The sequence below is a fragment of the Microtus oregoni genome, unplaced genomic scaffold (assembly GCF_018167655.1).
Source record: "Microtus oregoni isolate MIOR12 unplaced genomic scaffold, Mior012 000016F_ref0000370, whole genome shotgun sequence".
NCBI classification, from domain to species: Eukaryota; Metazoa; Chordata; class Mammalia; order Rodentia; family Cricetidae; genus Microtus; species Microtus oregoni.
Genome location: NW_024543075.1, coordinates 14,240,125 through 14,260,642, shown reverse-complemented (window position 1 = coordinate 14,260,642; position 20,518 = coordinate 14,240,125). Strand labels below are relative to the sequence as shown.

At 48.9% G+C, this 20,518-nt stretch overlaps 1 protein-coding gene across 1 annotated transcript in view; it reads left to right on the top strand.

The window, feature by feature from the left end:
* Positions 1 to 486: 486 nt before the first annotated feature.
* Btbd16 (BTB domain containing 16) overlaps positions 487 to 20,518 on the top strand; it is a 47,977-nt gene continuing 27,945 nt past the window's right edge. Inside the window, exons 1-6 of the mRNA XM_041667097.1 lie at positions 487 to 558; positions 3,138 to 3,280; positions 8,190 to 8,263; positions 9,843 to 9,986; positions 13,463 to 13,552; positions 15,029 to 15,143. Of these exons, the coding sequence (XP_041523031.1) occupies positions 487 to 558; positions 3,138 to 3,280; positions 8,190 to 8,263; positions 9,843 to 9,986; positions 13,463 to 13,552; positions 15,029 to 15,143 (638 nt within the window). The remainder of the gene's footprint in view (positions 559 to 3,137; positions 3,281 to 8,189; positions 8,264 to 9,842; positions 9,987 to 13,462; positions 13,553 to 15,028; positions 15,144 to 20,518) is intronic.

Below are 20,518 nucleotides of genomic sequence, written 5' to 3'. Positions count from 1 at the left end.
GGGATGGAGCTCCAGGCCAGAGCTCTGGTGGACTATGAGGCCCTGCACTCAACCACAGAACAAGCTAACAGCAGAGAGCCTAGGTACCATCTTGCTTTGCTACGTGACCCACATTTGAGGCTCTTTCTCTTTATTCCTTTTATGGTAAAATAGAGATTCTTTTTTTTTAAATATTTATTTATTTATTATGTATACAATATTGTCTGTGTGTATGCCTGCAGGTTAGAAGAGGGCACCAGACCCATTACAGATGGCTGTGAGCCACCATGTGGTTGCTGGGAATTGAACTCAGGACCTTTGGAAGAACAGGCAATGCTCTTAACCACTGAGCCATCTCTCCAGCCCCTAAAATAGAGATTCTTTAGCTCAGCCTCTGCTACAATGTTCTGATGAGATGCTGCTGGGGCGCGTGAAAACGCTCAGCTTTAGCGCTTTTGTCTTCTAGATATTCATCTCTTTCCTTCCGTGCCATCTCCACCATCATTCATGAAAATGTCGAGTCCGGTGAGTAGATCCTCTTACCAGAAGGCAGGTAATGGCAGGGCTGGGGAGATGGTTGTTGATGCAAAACCCACAACTCTCACCTCAAAGCGGGATAAGGGATAGTTTCTTCTGAAGGCAAATATAAATGAGCTTGGCTCAGGAACACAGATTTAGGTTACTCCGAAGTCCATTTTCTGGCATGGTAAGGAGATTCGTGACATTGTACATTAACAGAACACAGAAAGTTAAAGATCAATACACCGCCCTGGTACTTTACCAGCAGGTCACTAGGTCACACCAATGTGGGGAAATCTCTGCTACAGGTGTCTGGGTTAACTGATGACATTTTGAGGTTGTCAATATATTGCAAAATGTTCCACCTGACAGTCACAAAGATGTGCCAGACAAAGAAGCAGGCGAGGAATGACTGGAAGGGGACCAGAGACAGCCCGAGATAAATTGTCTTTAGGCTCTGGACCTGCAGCACTCCAACCCCCCACCGTCATTGAAGCTGTCCATCATCAGTGAATCAGCCTCGCAGACTTTTCAACATAAGGCATAGTTTCTAGGGAAACTTGCATTCACGTGGCTCAGTCAATAAAGTGCTTGCCATGCAAGACTGACGGCTTGAGTTTGATCCCCTAGCACCCATAAAAACCTGTGTGTGTGTGTGTGTGTGTGTGTGTGTGTGTGTGTGTGTGTAGCACCCCCAATGCAGGGGGTGGGAAAAGACAGAAGAATCTTAGGGGCTTGCTAGACAGTTGTTCTTGCTAAACTGACAAACTTGGGTTCAGTAAGTGACCGTTATTCAAAAACTAAAACAAAGGGTGATAAAGAAAGATACGCAGTATCAACCTCTCACTGTGCACATATGTTCATGTTCACAGGCACTCACAACATGCTCACACACACATGGTGTAGGATGGTAAGCAGCACAGGGTTACAGTGGGATTCCCGTGTTTCCATAAGGACCAGCGCCTGCACCACTGAGGGCTTCAAGCTTGACTGGCCGACCGCAGGGAAGGGCGAGTCCAGGCAGCACTGTCCAGAAACCAGAGAGCAGCCCCACCGCTGAGCTGACCCTTGCCAGCTCCTCATGACAGCAGGGCCACAGCCAAAGTCAATCCACAGCTTACGGTCACCTACCTATGCAATGTGCAAAGACACACTTCCTGGACTGTTTCATTTGATCCTCTTATAGCTCTAAAACTAAGATGGTATCATGATCACCATCTCTGTCACCATTATTGTCACCGCTACCACCACCACTACTAATATCATACCATCATCACCAGCACCAACACCTCACCACGTATTACTGTGACGGATATCACCATGACCACCAAAATCACTACATCATCACCATCCCTGGCATTGCCATCAGTCCCATCACTATTGCCGTTAACGTTAATCATCCTTCCCATCTCACTTCACCACCCTAAGTACCACCAGCAGCATCAGCACCAATATCATCATCCTTACTATTGCTGTCATCACCATTGTCACTACCGCCATTATCACCAGCACACACACCACCACTGCTAGTACCATCATCATTATCACAGTTGAGATCACAATTCTTATTATCATTTACATTTAATTTAATCCGCAACTTAAATGATATCTGAGGGGCTCAAATAGGTTAGGTGCCTTGCCCAAAGTTGCCCATCAGTAGGTGGCAATAATAGGAATTAGAGTGGGATCCCACAACCCATATTTCCACTATTCTCTGGGTGCCTGGATGGCTTAGGATCGATGACTTCCATTCCCATGAGTCCCTCGTGGCGAGTTTTCCTTGCTATGTCTTTGAGTCATCAGTCTGAGGGTTGGGTGCCTGGTGTTCTCTTCCATCAAGGAAACTGTATGGACGTTCCTAGCAGCACGATTCATAACAGCTAGTGGCAGGAACAACTAAATATCATCAGCTGGGAAAAGATAAACAAATTGTGCTATTAGTCACCCAGTGCAATATCATTCAGCCTTGAAAGGGAAGTAAGCGCTGATACATGAATGAACCTTAGAAACATGGTAACTGAGAGGAGCCAGACATTGTGAGATTCCACCCTTACAGTATCCAGCGTGAGCAAAGCCGGAGTCAGAAAGCATTGTAGTGGTCACCGGCAGTGGAGGGAAGGGCGATGCTTGGGGAGCCGGGGGATACAGGGTCCTTTGGTGAGTGATGGAGACGTTCTGAAGCTAGATAGGTGGTGGCTGCATACGATTGGGAATGTACCGAATGCCCCTGAACTGCACACTATCAATGAATACGATGGTGAATTTGTGTTGTGTTCCTTACCCAAAAGAGAACTCTCCATCCATAGCAACCCTCTGACTGTGTCAGGGTAAGGACTCAAAGAACAGGACTTGAGCCATAGTAATATGCCTACTTGTGGATTCTTAGCCACCTACAAAACGATAGTCTTTTTGCCCCAAGCAGCTCTTGTTCCAGACCCCAAATTCCAAAGTACTTCACCGTTTGAACCACAGAACACTCCACCCTTATCTTGAGAAGATGCCCTGTGACAGATACTAGCCAGGTCTGAGAGTTCACCAGCAGCTTAAAGTCTACATTGATTTTCTTTGTGCTGCCCAGTCAGGGAAAGCTGGCATTTGGGTGACGCTCAAGGCCCTTCTCTCTGATCCAGCAGCGCAAGACTCGGCTGGAGCGCCGGATTGTTGGTGCAACCAACCGGTGGCGTTTTCCCCAAGATCATTTCTGTGGGGACCTGCTGGCACTCTCCCAGATGTGCAATGTTTTGAACATAGACCTTGACGAAGCTCTGAAGAACCCAGAAAGGTAGGAAGGGTTGAAGGACCGTGGCAGGGGATGCCAGCCCAGAAGCGGGGGGGGGGGGGGGGGGGGGGGGGAGGTACTTGATGACTAGACCACGCTGGCTATGGGTGGTCCAGGCATATCTAGGAGGAAACCTCACTAGGGGATGACACATAGGCACGGAGAGGGTTTGAAGTGACTTCTTGCTCTGACAAGGTCTGGCAGTGGTGGCTAAAGAGCAGCTTTTCCTTTACATATGAACTTCGGACTCCCACCAAATCTAAATTCATCATCCACGGACCAAATGATCGCTTGAAAAAAGCACTATGGCTAAGTGTCTTGGTGTGAATTCTGATGTGAATTCCTATGAATTCCCATTTCTACACAGGCTACCATTCCCTTTCCCTCTCTTAGTAAGAAGCCTTAGCATCAGGCTAGGCCATCACTTCTCCAAATTGCGAGTTCTACCTGTCCAGAGAACACAGCAAAGGACCTCAATGCAGAAGGACCCTTCACTTTCGAGTGTTTGTGCCCTGGCTTGATGCCACTAATATCTGAACCAGTAGTCCTGTCTTACATATTCATGGTTAAGTCGGCCTAAGCAAAGGCTGCCCGCTGCCACCTTGGAGAGTATCTGGCATGGAAGATCTGATGGTTCCATGTTTGCTGAGTGACTGCTCAAATGTGACTTAGCCTGTGGCTAAGCCTCTCTGAGCCTCAGTTTCCTTGTCTGTAGAATGGTGATGATGGAAACTCCCTTGAAAACTCGATGGATGATTAAGTCTGGTGTGTTGTATCAGGTTATGCCCTAGAAATGCTTAGTATTTTTCCTACAAATAGTGGACTCCAAATAAAGTGGAAGGTTATCTCAGTGGAGTCTGCCAGGGTGTGGGGAAAATGGGTTTTCTTTCACGAACATGGGATTGCAATCCTGTCTTTATAGTGGGAATCTATCCCTGGGACTGTGAGAAACTCTTGGAAAGCACCTTAAAGGTTCTATTTTTTTCTGTTTTTTTTATATCGATAGACAACATTTAATTAGGTAATAAAGCTAATAATTTAGGTAATAAAATAATAGCTAATTATATGTACCTTTAGATACCAGGAGGCTTTCTGATATCATGTTCCAAGGCCAGTGTGTGTACGAGTGTCTGGAATTGTCCTTTGTAGCATGCACGTGTCCCCAGAACACACACAGCTCCCCAACCCTACCTGATCAGTAAAGTCCTGGTCTGACCTCTTGTGTTGTAATTGTGACTTCTCCCACATGGGGTCACTGTCAACTTTGACAGGAGCCAGATCAAACGTATTACATCAAGGGTCACTTGGCTCCCAGCTCCCGTTTATTTTGGGTCTATAGCTGTGCCTTGGACAGGCCAGTGCCCTGGGTGCCACCCAGCTGGCCAGTTCTGCTTGTTGTGTCTGTGGGTTTCCAGGGTGTGGGGGACGCTGAGGCTGCTCACTCCTAGATTCCGTGCAGAGCTCTGTGGATGGCTTAGAGTACCGAGTGAGGTTGGGGGCCGAGAGACACAAGTATTGACTCCTTTCATATAACCATAGGTTCTTATATACAAATTGAATATGCTCTCTTTTGTGACATTATTCATGGAAAAACCTTGAACAGACACCCTCGAAAATAGTTCCAACAGTCTTGGGGGTTTCTTGCATATATGGATACAGATTGTCTCTTGCCCAAAGAGGCAGCATAGAAGAGGTGCTGCCCAGCCAAGACTTAAAGGAAGGGCCTGCCCACTATGGATCCAGACACTCTGGGAAATGAGCCTAGAACCCTTCCTGATGCCTGGCCGGTGTCCCTGGATGATGGTGTCCTTTAATCCTGTCTGCAATGCCAAGTCAATCAATGACGGGAAGAGAGGTGCAGATGTCTTCATGCAGAGAGGTGAAAATGTCCACAGGGGACCCCTGGATATTTTATCAGAGTACAGCTCTTGCGGGGAGATGAGGGACATAGGACTTGAGTTATAGGGGAACAAAAGAGCAAACATCAACTAAGTATAGGCTTAATGGTAGGCCCTCAGGCATTCCCCCTTACTCTGCCCAGCCATCTTTGTTTTATAGGGGAAAGCTCTGAGGCCAAGAGACAGGTTCCAAGGTCACATAGATAAAAAATGGAGGGACTTGGACCCAGGTCTGTGTAATTCTTCCCAGTTAGCCAAATTGGAGTCTTCGACACTGAAGTATCAAGCTGGCATTCCCATGTGTGGCTTATTACAGAAGACCTGTATACCCCTGAGACGATTTCGGAATTCCCTTTTCTCTTTCTCCACCATGGGCCCCAATCTGGGGGAAGAAGTGGCAGCCTATGAGCACATGACCCCTGCTCCCTGCCACATCTTCCCAGAGCAATTTCCCTCCTGGAGAGTGAAGAGAGGTTTGTCCCGTAGACCCTATCAGTGACCCTAACATCAGCCTGCTTCTGGAGGTCTACAGAATCTTAAGTAAATATAAACTTGTATGTCATATACAAGTTTACTATATATGCTTGTACTCTTGTGTGGTAACTGTGACTTCTCCCGCATGGGGTCACTGTCAACTTTGACATCAGCCAGATCAAACTATAGTAAACACATCGCATCAAGGGTCACTCAGCTCCCAGTTCCCGTTTATTTTGGGTCTGTAGCTGTGTCTTGGACATTAAGTGCCCTGGGTGCCCCCCGGCTGGCCAGTTCTGCTTGTTGTGTATATAGCTTGTATAGTAAACAGCTCTCACACCCAGGAGAGGCAGCATGGCCATTTTGTCATCTGGCATCTCCTGGCTCAGCTGGCAAAGGGGATGTTTGTGCAGTAGGTTGAGCTCATGGGCAGTGCCCTTTCGTTTCCAAAACCAAGCTGTCCCATTTAAGGTGACAGTCTGAACTTTTAACCCTGGCCAGCTCTTCTCAGACATGACACCCAAGTGACTGAGGGAAGGTGAGGGTAACTGGGTCCAGTCCATCACTCCTGCTGAGCAAACAACCCAGGTCTTCCTGAGGTTGAGTCCTTTGCAGCCATCTCTGTCCTGGAAAGGGTGGCATGCTGTCACTATTATTCCGGAAATGGGCTCCTGCCCAAACCGCCTCCATGCACCTGGCTTCTGAGGGCTTCTGAATCACTGGTAAACAGCCTTGCCAAGTGGACGCCGGGATACACAGACCAGATGTGGTCTCAAGTGTCCCTTGGCTGATTGGCTTTCTTGGGACGATCATCCTCTAATTGAATATGTGACTCAGGTTTTAGTTTGTTTCCACACTCTGCATGGAGAGCACATAGTGTCTGTGAAAAGCACTATTACTGTGGCTATTCATACTCAGTGGACATTGACCAAACACTTGTACGGCGGCTTGTACCAGGGCCACAGCAGTAAACAGACACCCTGGTGTTGTGTAGAGGACCCAGGAGTAGACAGGCAACCAGAAGACATTGCAGAAGTTTTAGAGGGACAGACTTGGGGATCTATGGGGCTGGGGTTGCTGGGCCAGAGAGAGCAGCAATGGAGCTTTTCCTAGAGAATTAGTAAGAACCCCTTGAGAGAAGAACTGCCAGTCTCAGAACAACTGAAAATTAACCTCACAGTCTACCCCAAACCCTGTTCCTCCACCCAAGTTCTTGTCTCAGGACATGGACTCCCAGGTACATGGCCGGGGAACTCTCAGCACAGAAACAGAACCTATGAGCGTGTGGCAGCTGCATTCGAGAAGCCAGAAAAGGCTGCAGTCAGAGCGGAAGGCACAAGGTCGTAGTGAGGCAGAAGCCTGTAGCTTTGCCGATGAGTCTGTGGGGACACAATGGTGGATCCCCAACAGGAAAGACAAGACCAGCTCCGTATGTTGTGTGGGGCGTGACAGGGAGAGGATGTGCTAGAGGCCAGGACACTGGCATTGACTGGGCCTTGAGTGGGTGGACAAGAAGCAGCCTGGACGAAGGTTGAACGATGAAGGTAAAGAGCATTTCATTAGATGGAGATTAGTGGTTAGAAGTGGCAATGCCCAGTTGGCTGGCGTGGGTACCTGGGGGTCCCTGTTCCGAGACTAGAACTGGGGTAGAAGAACGGGTTTTGGGGTAGACTGTGAGGTTAATTTTCAGCTGTCCTGAGACTGGCAGTCAATGCCCTAGAAAAGAACACTCTATGCTCTTCTCCAACAGATATTTATGGAGTACCTACTGTATGCCATTTTAGAGTTTCAAGTTTTAGAGACTTTCCAAAGGAAGTGCCATTCCACAGGCAGGGGGAGCCTCAAATACCTCCTTGGTAGGTCATGCTCACCAGCAGGAACAGGGGTCGGTGTTTAGAGTCAGCCACGTCAACAGCTGTGGAAACTCTCACAAAGAGGAAGACATGATAAGGTTCTGTTTTAGGGACGGATGCTATAAGGATCGATGAGGTAGGGATACTGGAATGATGTGTGTTGTTAGGATGGATGCTGTAAGGATAGATGAGGTAGGGATACTGGAATGATGTGTGTTGTGGGGATGGATGCTGTAAGGATCGATGAGGTAGGGATACTGGAATGATGTGTGTTGTGGGGATGGATGCTATAAGGATCAATGATGTAGGGGTGGCTGCTATGGAGATGGATAATGTCGGGACTGATGTTTTAGTAAATTATACAATAGGACGAGTTGTGGCCCAGTTTCTGAACCCTGCCATGAAATACTATCATATAGTTGTTAAATAGCAATAATCATACCCAGGTCACACAGCCAAACTAACGGTGAAGCCGAAAGTAGCCAGACAGAGCTACATGGCCCTCGGGGTTCTATCTGGCGCAATTATATAAGGTTGGGGATGTTACCCTTCTTTCTCCAACTCTTGGCTCACATAACAAGTTAAGACATATAGAATCCGTCTCCCACGCCTCTCATAACTATTACGGTTAGCAAGAAATTGACTTATTATTAACCTCCAGATCTTCTGTTTGTGCTTTCCCTCAAGATTATACATTTCAAAATTCCAGAAGTTTTTCTCTGAGAATCTCACAGACAGTGGCATCCAAAGCGGGGAAGCAGGTGAGTTGTCACCAGTGGGTTCAGCCAGAACTGTGCTGACTTCGTGACTCTCCCATGGTCCCTGAGGAAGGGAATCAGCCATGGGCAGGCATCTGTTCTGCGAACCCCCATTCTCGTGAACCACAGTGTCTCAGGTGAAACAGGTGACTGCGAGCATTCTTCTATGTGTGAGGAGCGGATCCATGCTCTACATACAACATGCATGTGGCAAATAAAGACAAACACACCGGTGACATTAGGTAGCCTTTGGAGGAGTCTACACAGAACATTCAGGCACCAGCAGCTGGATTTTTGTCCCTTTGGGACTTAGCCAGTCATGATTGACATTCAGCTTGACACTTATTCCAAAGGCCTTTTCTGCGATGGGAGTATAAATCAGAGCAGGGAGAAGGCCTGCTGAGCTAGGTGAGGACAGTGGGAAGACAGCTGTTTTCGTCCTACCTTTTGTTATGCTGGAGGATGAACCTAGACCCTCATATGTGCTGGGCATGCACTCTACCACTAAGCCACACCCCTACTCCAAAGTCAGCCCCTTAAAGAGCTGTTTGGGGTTAAACCCCACAGAACAGCTGCCTGAAGTCAGACACACCTCTTTTTCAAGGGAAAGCTAGCAATTTCTTCTCATCTGCCAACTCTACTGGATCTAGAGAAGCAGTTTGATTCCTTTTCATGGTGAGGAGAAAGAACACCGGGATTGATTAGTGATGTCTGCCTTGTAATGCCCATCTTTGAAGTTGAGATTGCTATCCAGTGAAGGAACATACTGGTTCTATAATTCTGTTCCTTCCTATAATCACCCCACATATATGGGATTGTTTTTTTCCCTAACCCAGCATAACCACACTGCTTGAGGTCATCCAAAAAGATCTGAAACACAAACTCTGTTTCTGAAATCCAACATAAAACAGTATCGTAAGCTGGTGAATGACAATATCAGGAAGGAGAGATAGGTACCCCAAGTCACACCGTCCAACTAATGGCAAAGCCAAGAAACAGCAAAAGGCCTTCTAGATCATGTCTGGCTTAGAACAATTGTCCCTTTCACCAGCCCCTCCCCCAGCTCTCTGCTAACAGTAAGAGCTGACTCATGCAGAGTCCTCCCACCCACCCCCCTCACGCCTCACCTTGGCCTGGCATCCTTGAATTATTCACCTGCCCTCCTGTCAAGATCTCCTCCTAATCATCTATGAGAGACATAGGTCGGATGCCCCCACACAAAGCATCCCACAGTTAGCAAAGGGCTTTCTTCACAGTGCCATTTTACTTCTGTATGAAGCCCCCTAAGAGAGTCCACTCTAGAGGGTTCCTAAAGTCCCTTCTGAGCTATTTCCAAGCCCTCGAGTCAGAGAGCAGCTTACATGGTTTGGAAATCTACAACTTTGTCAGCAACCCTCAGAACACCGATATCATTGCCATACCATTGCTCATGGAGTCCCCCTCAAAGCGAGCAGGCGCTGGGCCCATACTACACTAAGGCCTGGGAAGCCCCGTTATCTACTGAGTAACTATGGCCATTAGGAGGAGCTGATGCATCCTCAGGTGGCAGTGTTCCTAACTCAGCATCATTTTCTCTCCCCAGATGTGATTCTAGAATGCCTTGGCTACAAGTGGGAACTCCATCACCCGCAGATTTTTCAGTCCGAGACCTTGGCCAAGCTTTACCTGACAGCCCTGATACAGAACACAAAAGGCCCCACAAAGGACCTGGAAAGGATTCTGAAAGGTAACCTCCCAGGGGACCTGTGACGAGAGCGGCAGATCCCCTCAGGATTGAGAGAACTTGGTCGTTGATTGGCACACGGTCGTCTTCATTAACGTTAAATCACACTCTACAGTGTGAGCTCACCATGTGTCGAGACTGCCCCCTCAGCTATGAAGTGAGCGATAGCTCTTGTTGTATGAGTTTGGAACTTAGAGGAGGTAATAGGTGTGGGGGTTCTAGAATAATACCTGGCATGGAGCAAGTATTCAGTACATCTTCATTAATATCTTTGTAACAAACAAGTCTTATCCAGCCATGTAAAACACAGAGCCTACCTCCTCCTTAGAGGAGACAAGATGGGCTATGTTGACTCTCCCAAAAAATGTTCTGGAAGGAAATCACAGTTCTGAAATCTGACTTGTTCGCCCTATTCGTGCTGGTTAAAGGTTTATGTGTGCGTTTTTCCTTCTGTTCCCTTCCCTGCTGTTCTGTTTCTCTTTTTCTCAACTTGTCACCTTCCAGAAAGAATTTAGGTCACTTCTTTTATTCTCTCTTCTTTGCACCCCAACCACCTTGGCCCTCCTCTTTCCTAGTCCATATGTCTTCAACGGTTACAACACCAGCTTCTTCGGGCACCAGCTTGACTATCCTCCAGACTGGCTCATAAGCAGGTGAACTGGAAAATCCATGGTCTCCAAAGCTAGCCAGCTTGCTGGTCAGAGCGGGATTGCATCCTCAGGCTGTGGAAGCAATGCCTTGCTGTTCTGCAGCCAGCCAGGCAGCCAGAGTCACTCAGTGCCTGGAGTACACTCTCCTATCTGCTCACACCCATTTGACCAAACAGCATCTGAACCGGCATGGAGCCAGATCTGTAAGCAGCTTCTGCATCCCCACAGAAGCATGAAAACCCGAGTCCCTTCTTGTGATGTCTTTTCTGTTCCTAAGCATTAGCATTTGCCTCACATTTTCTAGAACAGGGCTGCACTCCTCTACCTTCCCAGAGCTCAGCTCAGGACACTGACCGAGCCATGGATGGAGACTCTGATGTCTTGGAGGGGAATTCCATTGGAAAGTAAGGGAGCCTGTGGTGGGGAAGAGGGCAGAGCTCATGTTATCTTTCATGGGTCCAGAACTGTGTCACTAAAGACTAGGTCCCGCCCCTCTATCCCAACACCCCTCCTAGTCACAAGGTCTAGCTGCAGATCTCAGAAACGGTATAGTAACGAGAACTCCCTGTCCATGATTGTCGCTGCTCTCCTCATAACCACCCACACCGAGAAGTACCAGGACGTGCCTTTCCAGGATGTCCCATGGAACCGCCACCACCTTCTCAATGCCTTTAGAAATAAGCAGGGCCTCTGTCCCAAGGTTGAACACTGATCTCACAATCATTGCTTGGGTCCTGTGGGGAATGTCTGTGCATTATCCTGGAGCTGGCACGGATAAGGCTTCAGGAAAAGTTCTGGAGAGCGGAACTCTGTAGGTTCCATGGCTACTCATCCTCTTTCCACCTCACACTGATGAACCACTGAACTAAGAGCTAGGGACGATTGTTTAGGATGACACCCAAAGAAACGGTCTCTTCTACTAAGCGCACTCCAACCTGGTCTGATTTCCACAGACCTCAGGAGCAGGGTTAGTTTCCTATCTGTCTGGGTGTTGGCGACCTAACCTGGAGGGAAGGTTGAGCCTGTGTGTCTGGCTCGCACTCCGGCTTAGCTGGTACCATCCTTTCCTTCAAAAAACATAGGCTGTTGTGCTTATACCAGGCAGCTAGCGGGATAGAAAAACACCCCAAAATAATGATAAAACATGGTAAGCAGCATGAACCGTCATAATACTAGCCAACCCCTCCTGTGTGTCTCCTGTGTGTGAGGCATTTGTGTGTAATGTCTTTCGCCTTTTGCAATGGGGGGAGTAATTGGTAAGAACATGCATCAGGAGACCATGCAATCAGGCTAAGAGGAAAGTGATTCAGAGTTAGGTAAAAACCTGGCACTTAGAGGGTACAGAGGTAGGCAAGGATGGTGCCTAGTGGGTACTTCACAAGTAGTGGGTACTTCCTGAATGTCAGAGGGTCGTAAGGGGATGCTGAGAAAAAGGGACTTTTGTTGACACATTTTTCTGCAGCTCCACTTCCTCTTTGGCTCCCACCTCATGCAATCTTGAGCTCTGTGGTGCTGGGATCTATTCATTTTGTCTGTTCAGCTAATATTGACTTAGGGCCAGTGTGTGAAGAACCATGGCACATCCTGGGGATGGTGTGGCTGGTGAACCGTCAATGTATCTGCCCAATAAGTGTAAGATTAGATCCATGGTGTAACAGCAGGTTGTGGCAAATTGGTCTTCGGAGAAGAAACAGCTATATAGTTGGAATAACAGTGCTGTCTTCCCTATGGGGTCAGCCAGGGAAGGTTTCTCTGAGAAGGGGACCTGTGTGTAGGCCCCTAGGGAAGGAGAAAGGCAGGGAGGGAGTGCTTCATTATTCAAGTCAAACTCAGACTGGTAAGTTTAGGACCTAGGGAGAAGTTGAAAGCCAGGAAGCTCCTGGGATCATAGGTGAAGCTCTGGCCTCTGTGCGGAGGGGAAGGGATGATCTTGGAAACCCCCTCTGAGAGCCTCAGTTTAGAACAGCTCCAAGTACATGGACTAGCTAACGTTGAATTAGCTGGCCCCATCCCTTCACCCAGAACTCTTGGGTGGCAGGGGGCAAAGCCTCGAGAGCCACTATACGGGGCTTGTTAGATGGCTCAGCAGGAGCACCGAGTCCAATATGGGACCCACATGGTGGAAGAAGAGAGCTGGCCTACACATGTGCCCCAGATATAAGGATATAATAACATTTCTGGGAATTTTGTTTGTTTGAGACAAGGTTTTTCTGTGTAATCAGTCCTGACTATCCTGGAACTCACTTTGTAAACTAGGCTGGCCTTGAACTCACAGAGATCCACCTGCCTCTGCCTCCCAAGAGCTGAGATTAAAGGCTTGTGCCACCACCACCTGACATAATAATACTTTTTACAAAGAAGAGAGCCGCCATGTGGCTGCCACAGCCCCCTACTCAGCCTTCAGCAAGTGGTCCCACTTGCTGCTGGCTCTGCCCATGAAGCCCAGGCACCAAAACTAATGGCTAAGGCCTGCTTTGCCTTCAAATTGCTCACAGCCTAGATGGGGGTAAATGGAAGAAGTACAGAGGGAGGGGCACAGAGCAAGACGTTGTATACACACCCAGCAGCACGATGCAGAACTCAGTCACCCATTCTATCGATGCTAATATTATTTGGGGGGAGGGGGCTGGGAGAGAGTGACAGAGGAACCTCTGTGCCACTCAGCAGCTACTTGTGAGTCTCAAACTGTTTCTAAATAAGTAGGTACCTCTAAAAGACATCCAACCAAACAATCGAACTAAAAATACAAATGACAAGTGCCAGGACCCAAGCTATGTGCATGGTGATGGGGCCTCATTCTCCATCTTCACACTACATTTTCTTCACTAGCTCAGGCACCTAAGAAGGTCAAAGAAAGGTCCCCTGTAAAGAAGATCATCATTTCCTTGAAGATCAATGACCCGGCAGTCACCAGAGTTGGTAAGGTGACCCGTCTTCACATTCTGAGAAGGCCACTGTATGGTCCTCCCAGAGACAAAAATGAACAGCAAAACACAGCAAAAATTTGATGCATGCTCCTTCTCAAAACTACTGAGCAGGGACTGGAGGGATGGCCCGGTCAGCAACGAGCCTGCTGCATAAGTGCATGGACCCAAGTTCAGGTCTCCGCACACAAGTAAAAGCCAGAAGCAAGCACATCTGTAGCCCCAGTCCTGGGTGGGGTCAGGGAGGCAGACATAGGTGAGCCCTGATCATTGGTCAGCCCCCTGAGCCAAAGTAATGAGATTCAGTGAGAGACATGGCCTCAAAATAGGGTGAAGAGTGATTGACAAGACACCTGACATCAACCCCTGACTTTTACACACACACACACAAACACACACACACACACACACACAGAGAGACAGAGACAGAGAGACAGAGACAGAAAGAGACAGAGATGAACAGTGCTGAGAAAGAAGGACCAAGAAGGCTGGGATACTAGGAAACACAGGAAATCAGAAAGATCAATGTGGTCACTGGTCAGAGGACAAGATACAGGAAGGGAAAGATGTTCAGGCTTCTCAGACCTGGGGGAAGCTACCTTACTGAACTCATACCTGTAGGGTATAGGGACATCCATGGGCCTACCATTTTCCCAAACAGCACTTGATGTACCCACCACCACACACACACACACACACACACACACACACACACACACTGGTTCCCATTGGCTGGCTTCCAGCAGCAGTAGAAGACTCCTGCAGAGTGTTTAACCTTTCCCCCAGGTTTCCCAATCAGTCATCTGTGTGAGCACAGCTTACAGGACATGCTGTGATGACACAGGTCTGTAGGTATGTAGGTCAGGGAGCACTGCAGATAGTGCCCTGGAGCACTGACATAGTCCTCATAGTGCACTACATCAGCATAGCAATCCTGTCTTTAGGAGGCCATGTTGTGTTTAAAGGAGGCTGGGTCCATCTGATCTCTTGCCAGGCAGTCTGGTTTCTAAATCACTAAGTTACCCTGGCTCTACCCAGAGTGGCCTGGCCTCTTCTGAAGTTCTCAGACTCCAAGGGAAACCCATCACTCAGCTCCATATCGGGGATCTAGAGAAGAAAAAGTCCACCTGTCTGTATGTAGCATTCTTCACAGAGTCAAGTAGACACATTCCTGTGGGGCCATGGACCCCAGGTTCGGGAAGACAGGCTGGGTGACATGCTAGCCTTGGGGTTATCTGACACGCAAACCCTGAAGACAGGCTCAGAGGAAAATCTGCCTTCCTCACCTTCATCCTCGGCTTCCCTAGGAGGCTGCAGGTCTAGGGGGTCATCTGCCTAGGTAGTCTGCACCCAAGTCTGCACTCACCGTTCCTCCAAACATCTCCACCCGCTCCCTGCGGCAGTAGTGAGACTCCCAGGTGGGCACACAAATCCCACACTAACGGCTCCCCCTCTGCCGCTGCCTCCCCAGCCTTCGCCCTGGCCCTGAAGAACCTCTACATGAACGAGGTGGAGATGAACGTGGACAACGTGCTGGGTGTGCTGGCTTCCGCTCACATTCTCCAGTTCAACCGCCTATTTAAAAAGTAAGGATGGCAGGAGGGCAGGCTGTGCAATCTGGGAGTATTCTTTGAGGCTCGTTTCATGAGATGTTCCTCTTCCTTGGAGTTCCCTTTGTACCAAGCATGACTTAGAACCCAGAAAGGGGCATCAACACTGATGTATTAAGTGTTTATGACATTCCCCCATTATGTTTGTGCATGTCAGTCAAGTGATTCTTGATTCCCGGGAATAAATTACAAGTGGGGAGATCCTATCATGGGAAGAGATTTTGCAGGTATGCAAAGTGACTTCCTTCAAACCCAGCTCTCTTATTGCTTTTACCGGAGTTCATCTGGGAATTAAAACCTTTCCCCATTAAGTACACACACTTCTAAGCTGTCTTCCTGACTTCTTCCTGTCCTCAGACCTCTCACTTCAGATAAAACCTTGTTTTATTCTTGAAAATATTTTTTAATTGTGAAGAATGTTGCACATAGTCATGGTAAATTTTTTTGAAGGGGAAAATGCAAAGATCAGGCCAGCGAGCAGCCCGGATGGTACAGGCACATGCCACGGCCTGGTGACCTGAATTTAAACACCAAGACGGACATGGTGGACGTGGAGGACTAACTCCCTCAAGTTGTCCTCTGACCACCACGTGAGCACGGTGGCATGCATATTCCTTTCTCCCCCACAAAGTTGATTAATGTAATTTAAAATTTGTTTGTATGAATGGAAAGATGAGGATCAGATGTGGCCATATCCCAGCATCCACTTTGGGGCATAGCCTTCTCGCCTGGGCTGCTGATTGGTCTGGCTGCCAAGGAGGTGGGCTCATGGAGCCAGAAGAGGACCAGGAGAATGAAGATCCATGTGAAGGCTTCTGCATCCTGAAGTCACCTGGGTCCTGGAGCCTGTATCCCATGAGAACCTGAGAGCACGTCTCAGTACTTCTGCCTTGAGTGATGTGACCCAACAGGGCATGGTCACCAGCCCCCAGTTATCAAAGAGCTCTTTCTGCAGACTTGAGAGCAGCTGCGTGAACAAGCAGTGAAGACCAGTTTAGTTCTGCAGTGAGCTGTCCATTCACGATGTGCCTCAGTAGTTGGTGTCATAGACTGTAAATCCTCATGCCCTAACCGCTGCCTGGGATTTGCTGAGGGCTAGGGGACAGTGGCCTCAAAGCCTGGAGACGGTGTGTTGGCCATGGTCAGACATGGTTCTCGGCTTTCTGTATCTCCCCATCACTGTCCCCCCACACTCCCAAGCAGCCCTGAGAGCTGGCAGTGTTCCTGATCTAGCTGTCCTAGTGAGGAGGCTGGGGCCGGAGAGACACAAACTTGCTTCCAAGTAGAGCAGCAAGGACCTCAGACCTGCTGTTCTTCACCACACTATCCCACTTGGCTTGGGTGAGGGAGCCATGTTGTCACTTCTAGGGCCCTAGTTGGGGGTTGGGGTGGGAGGGCCGCTAATTCCGCCCTCATTCATGCCCCTGCTCCTCCCAGAACTGTTTCTTGGGCTTCTCTGGGATGCCAAGGAAGCAGAAAAGGGCCAATGGGCAAGCAGTTGCACTTGCAAGCCTATGGCTCAAAAATCCCCACAACACACAGGAAATGAGTCAAGCAGGGTGGAGTGAAGTCAGCAGCTCACAAATGTTACTTACCCAGGCTGGGTAGGATTGACTTCAAGGACAATTTGTGCCTGTTACCAGCACTCCTCTGAAATCTCCCTTTTAACTTATCTCCAAGTTCTCCTGTGTGTTGACACCTATGAACGGGTACCTGCGCCAGGTGGAAATTCCTGTGTGGGATTTGTCTTTCTTGACTGTCCTGTTCCTTCTTCAAGTTGCAGGGATGTATACCTTCTGAATCCATTTGGCCCTGAAGACAGGCCTGGAGTAGACTCGTGTGGCTGTCTAATTCCCTATGCAACTGTGATGCAATTCGGTCCAGAGACCTAGGTGGTCTGCCTGGCTCATTTAACCTCCCCAAGCCCCAGTGAGTTTTTACTTTGGGCTGTAGCTGACAAGTTCATATTGTATAGCCTAGGCTGGCCTTGAACTAGCAAATCCTCCAGCCTCAGCCTCCTGAGTACTTGGATTACAAGGATGTACCATAGCTCCTTGACAAATGCCAGTTAGTATAAGTGAATGAATATCCCACCCAAGCCAAGAGAAGACACCAGCTGCCCTGGAGAGGACGGAGACAGGCTTTCTCCTGGGGAATCTGGAAGGATTTCACTTACTAATTTTAGAGGCCACACATTCAGATTCAATGCTACCTATGTTTCTGAGCCATCACCCCATTCCTGGGGTACCAGAGGAAGCCTCAGGTCGGGTTCTCCAACTGCAGCTTCTCAGAGCCTTACTGGGGATACAGATCCCATGAGCCAAGGATTCTTTAGGGGCTCAGAGGTCAGGGATAACCTGCAGGGAGACACTGAGAGGGTCCTGGGGTCTAAGAAAGTCCTTCAGTACATTCGTACGGCCAGACTTGCGGGGCCATGTAGTTGTTCCTCATGGGAGGGAGGCCCCTGAAGTCAGAATTAGTTGGTGTGGTGTTTTGCAGTTATCTGAGGAAGCTGGCCTTGACTCTGCAGGCAGTGATAGATGGGAGGGTCAGACTTTGCCTGAGACTTCCCATCCTCCTTATGACGTAGCTGATACCCACTTTAGCTCAGCCTAGTCCCGTGGTTCTGAACCTTCCGAATGCTGCAACCTTTTAATACAGCACCTCATATTGCGGTGACCCCCAGCTATAATATTATCTTGTTGCTACCTCATAACTGTAATTTGCCACTGTTATGAATCGTAATGTAAATATCTAATACTCAAGATATGTGACACCTGGGGGTCGCCACCCACAGGTTGAGAACCGCCGGCCTCACTGGTTAGTGTGACACCCGTGGAAGCACAGCTCACTTACTTGGATCGTTCCTGAGCAGCTATTTCCCAGGCTCACGTATGGGGAGGGTGGCTTTCTTCTTGAAGCGGGCCTCTAGCCCTTCAGGCTCCACCCACCACCATCCTAACTCTGACACTTGGAAGCCCTGTGTGAGCATTAGTGTCCCGTTCCTGCCTCCTCCACAGACGAGCCAAGAAGAGCAGGTCCCCTGTTCTCCTGCCTCCTCCCCTCTTTGGTCTGCGTGTCAGAACAGGAAGAACTGTAGCCATAACGAGCCAAGTCTCTTGACCTGCTCATGAGCCTGGGCACGTGAGGCCTGCCCCAGGTTCTTCAGATGACCCCAGAGAGCTTAGCATTCTAGGCTGGAGGTCAGGTCGGGCCTGCCGCACAGCTGAGCCTGTGTTCGAGAAGCTGATGGTGCGACTGATAGGGGTGGGTTAGTCATGAGCGTGGTGCGCATGAGTACGCATGCATGCATGCATACATGCTCACGAAGGAGGACAACAGTGCCCCCGGGTCCCTCTTACGGCATGGTGACTTCAGGCACCAGATGAGACGCTGCAGCTTACCCCGGCTGAGGTCCTGGTTTATGAGCAATCACCCTGCTAGCTGCTTGGGTCTGAATCACACACTCTGGAGGTCTTTCGCGGATGGGATCTGTGCACACGTGTATCACCTGGTGATGCTGCACAGGCTCTCGCACTGATGTCTGCGCTGGTGCCTGGACTGGGATCATAGCTGAGTTGCTGTCACAAGACGACTCAGGGTAGCTGGAGCAGAACAGGAAGGAAAAGGTGAACCCGGAGTTTAGGGTGATCCCGGGTCATAGAGGATCTCAGAGGTCCCATCAGCAACTTCCTCCACTTGAGTTAGTCAGCAGAGTGGGGGACCGGAAGCATGAAGAATAGTTAAGCAGAAACCCTCTGCAGTGTGGGTTTAGCGCTGGGGGCACTGTGAGAGGTTGGTACTGAGGTGGAGCTGAGAGGAAGAGAGGACCTGAGCTAGGTTCAGGGAGAAAAGAAGCCCAAGAATCACGAAGATGAGAACTGATGGTTTTGCAATCTTAGGAACCAGGAGTGTTAAAACAGAAGGCAGGGAATTCTAATAGGCCCCGGAGGAAATGAAGATATTCTAAAAAGACATTTGTGCCTCTCAGTCTGTCAGACGACAGAAACAATGGACTTCAAAGAAAAGAAAATTTCCCCAAAGAATCTCATGCCAAGAAAAGAAAAAGGTACCAGCTGTTGGGGTGAGGGGATCTTGTATCCCAGAAAAAGATCCCACACAGTCCTGAGAACTTGTCACTCAGCCACACAACCACATGGGATGAGCCTAAAGCCCAGGCAGTGGTGTGTCCGTGGTGGGCAGAGCCTCCCAGTTAAACTTCAATGTCACATCGGGACCCCAAAGACAGACTTGGGGTGGTATGGCTCACTGTATCTCGTCTCTTTCCCAATGTGCCCACATAAATAAACAATAAATTTAATTATTATCAGAAGAAATCTTTTTTTTCTGCCCTCTACTTTTAATTTGGCTCTTTTAGTCGGCTTCTTGAGGCTGGGTGGCTGCACCTGGCTCGGGACTCAGGCTGTGACCCTTAAGTTTGATAACAAGACTACTGTAGGCCTAGAATCAACTCAGCACAGTGTTCTCCTGTCCTCACGCCCCGCCCTGAGGGGACAAGTCTCCTGGGAGTAGCGAGGTCATCCTAGAACACAAGGTGGAGGGCAATCTGGCCATGGCCAGGCAGTTTACTCATTTGCTGGCTATTTCTTACCTCTTCCTAGCAAAGGCTCTAAAGTCAGTACATGAAATAAAAACAACCGGACTCCTTAATTTGCCTTCATATTTTTTAGGGAGAAAGAAAAACAAAGACAGATAAACTGAAACTTGTCTACCAGAGCTTAGGTGCGCCACATGCTCAGCTCTGAACATCCTAGCCACTAAGGCTAGAGGCAACTCCAAGAGTGACACGGAGTTAAAATTGCCTATCAATCTAGAGAAAGAAGTCAGCTCAGAGAGGCGCGGCCACTGTGGGCATCTTCAGGGTTCTCGGTGATTGCTAAAGAGAAAACGAACAGCGACTCTCTGTTCTTTTTCACGTTGGCAAAGGTGCCATAGCAAAATAGACGTCACGAAAGCCGTTCTCTGGAGGCATGGGCTGGGGAGCCCCCTGCTCACTGACCAACTCTGGCTTCACAGACGGATATGTTTAGACTGTGTGGGGCCAGTGAGACGGCTGAGTGAAAAGGCGCATGCCACCAAACCCCAGAACCTGAGTTTGAACCCCAGGAACCCCCAAGATGGAAGGAGGGAACTGACGTCTGCAGGTTGTCCTCCAAATCCCAAACGCGTGCCTTGGCCTTCACACACCTGTTCACTCAGACACAGAAACGTCATCGATAAATGCAAGTCCCGGATTAGACTTTAGATGGATCCCGGCTGGTTTTACTTTAACCACAGGGTGTTAATGAGCTCCAATGATGCCCTGAGAGCTGCGGCTGCTTGCCCTCTGT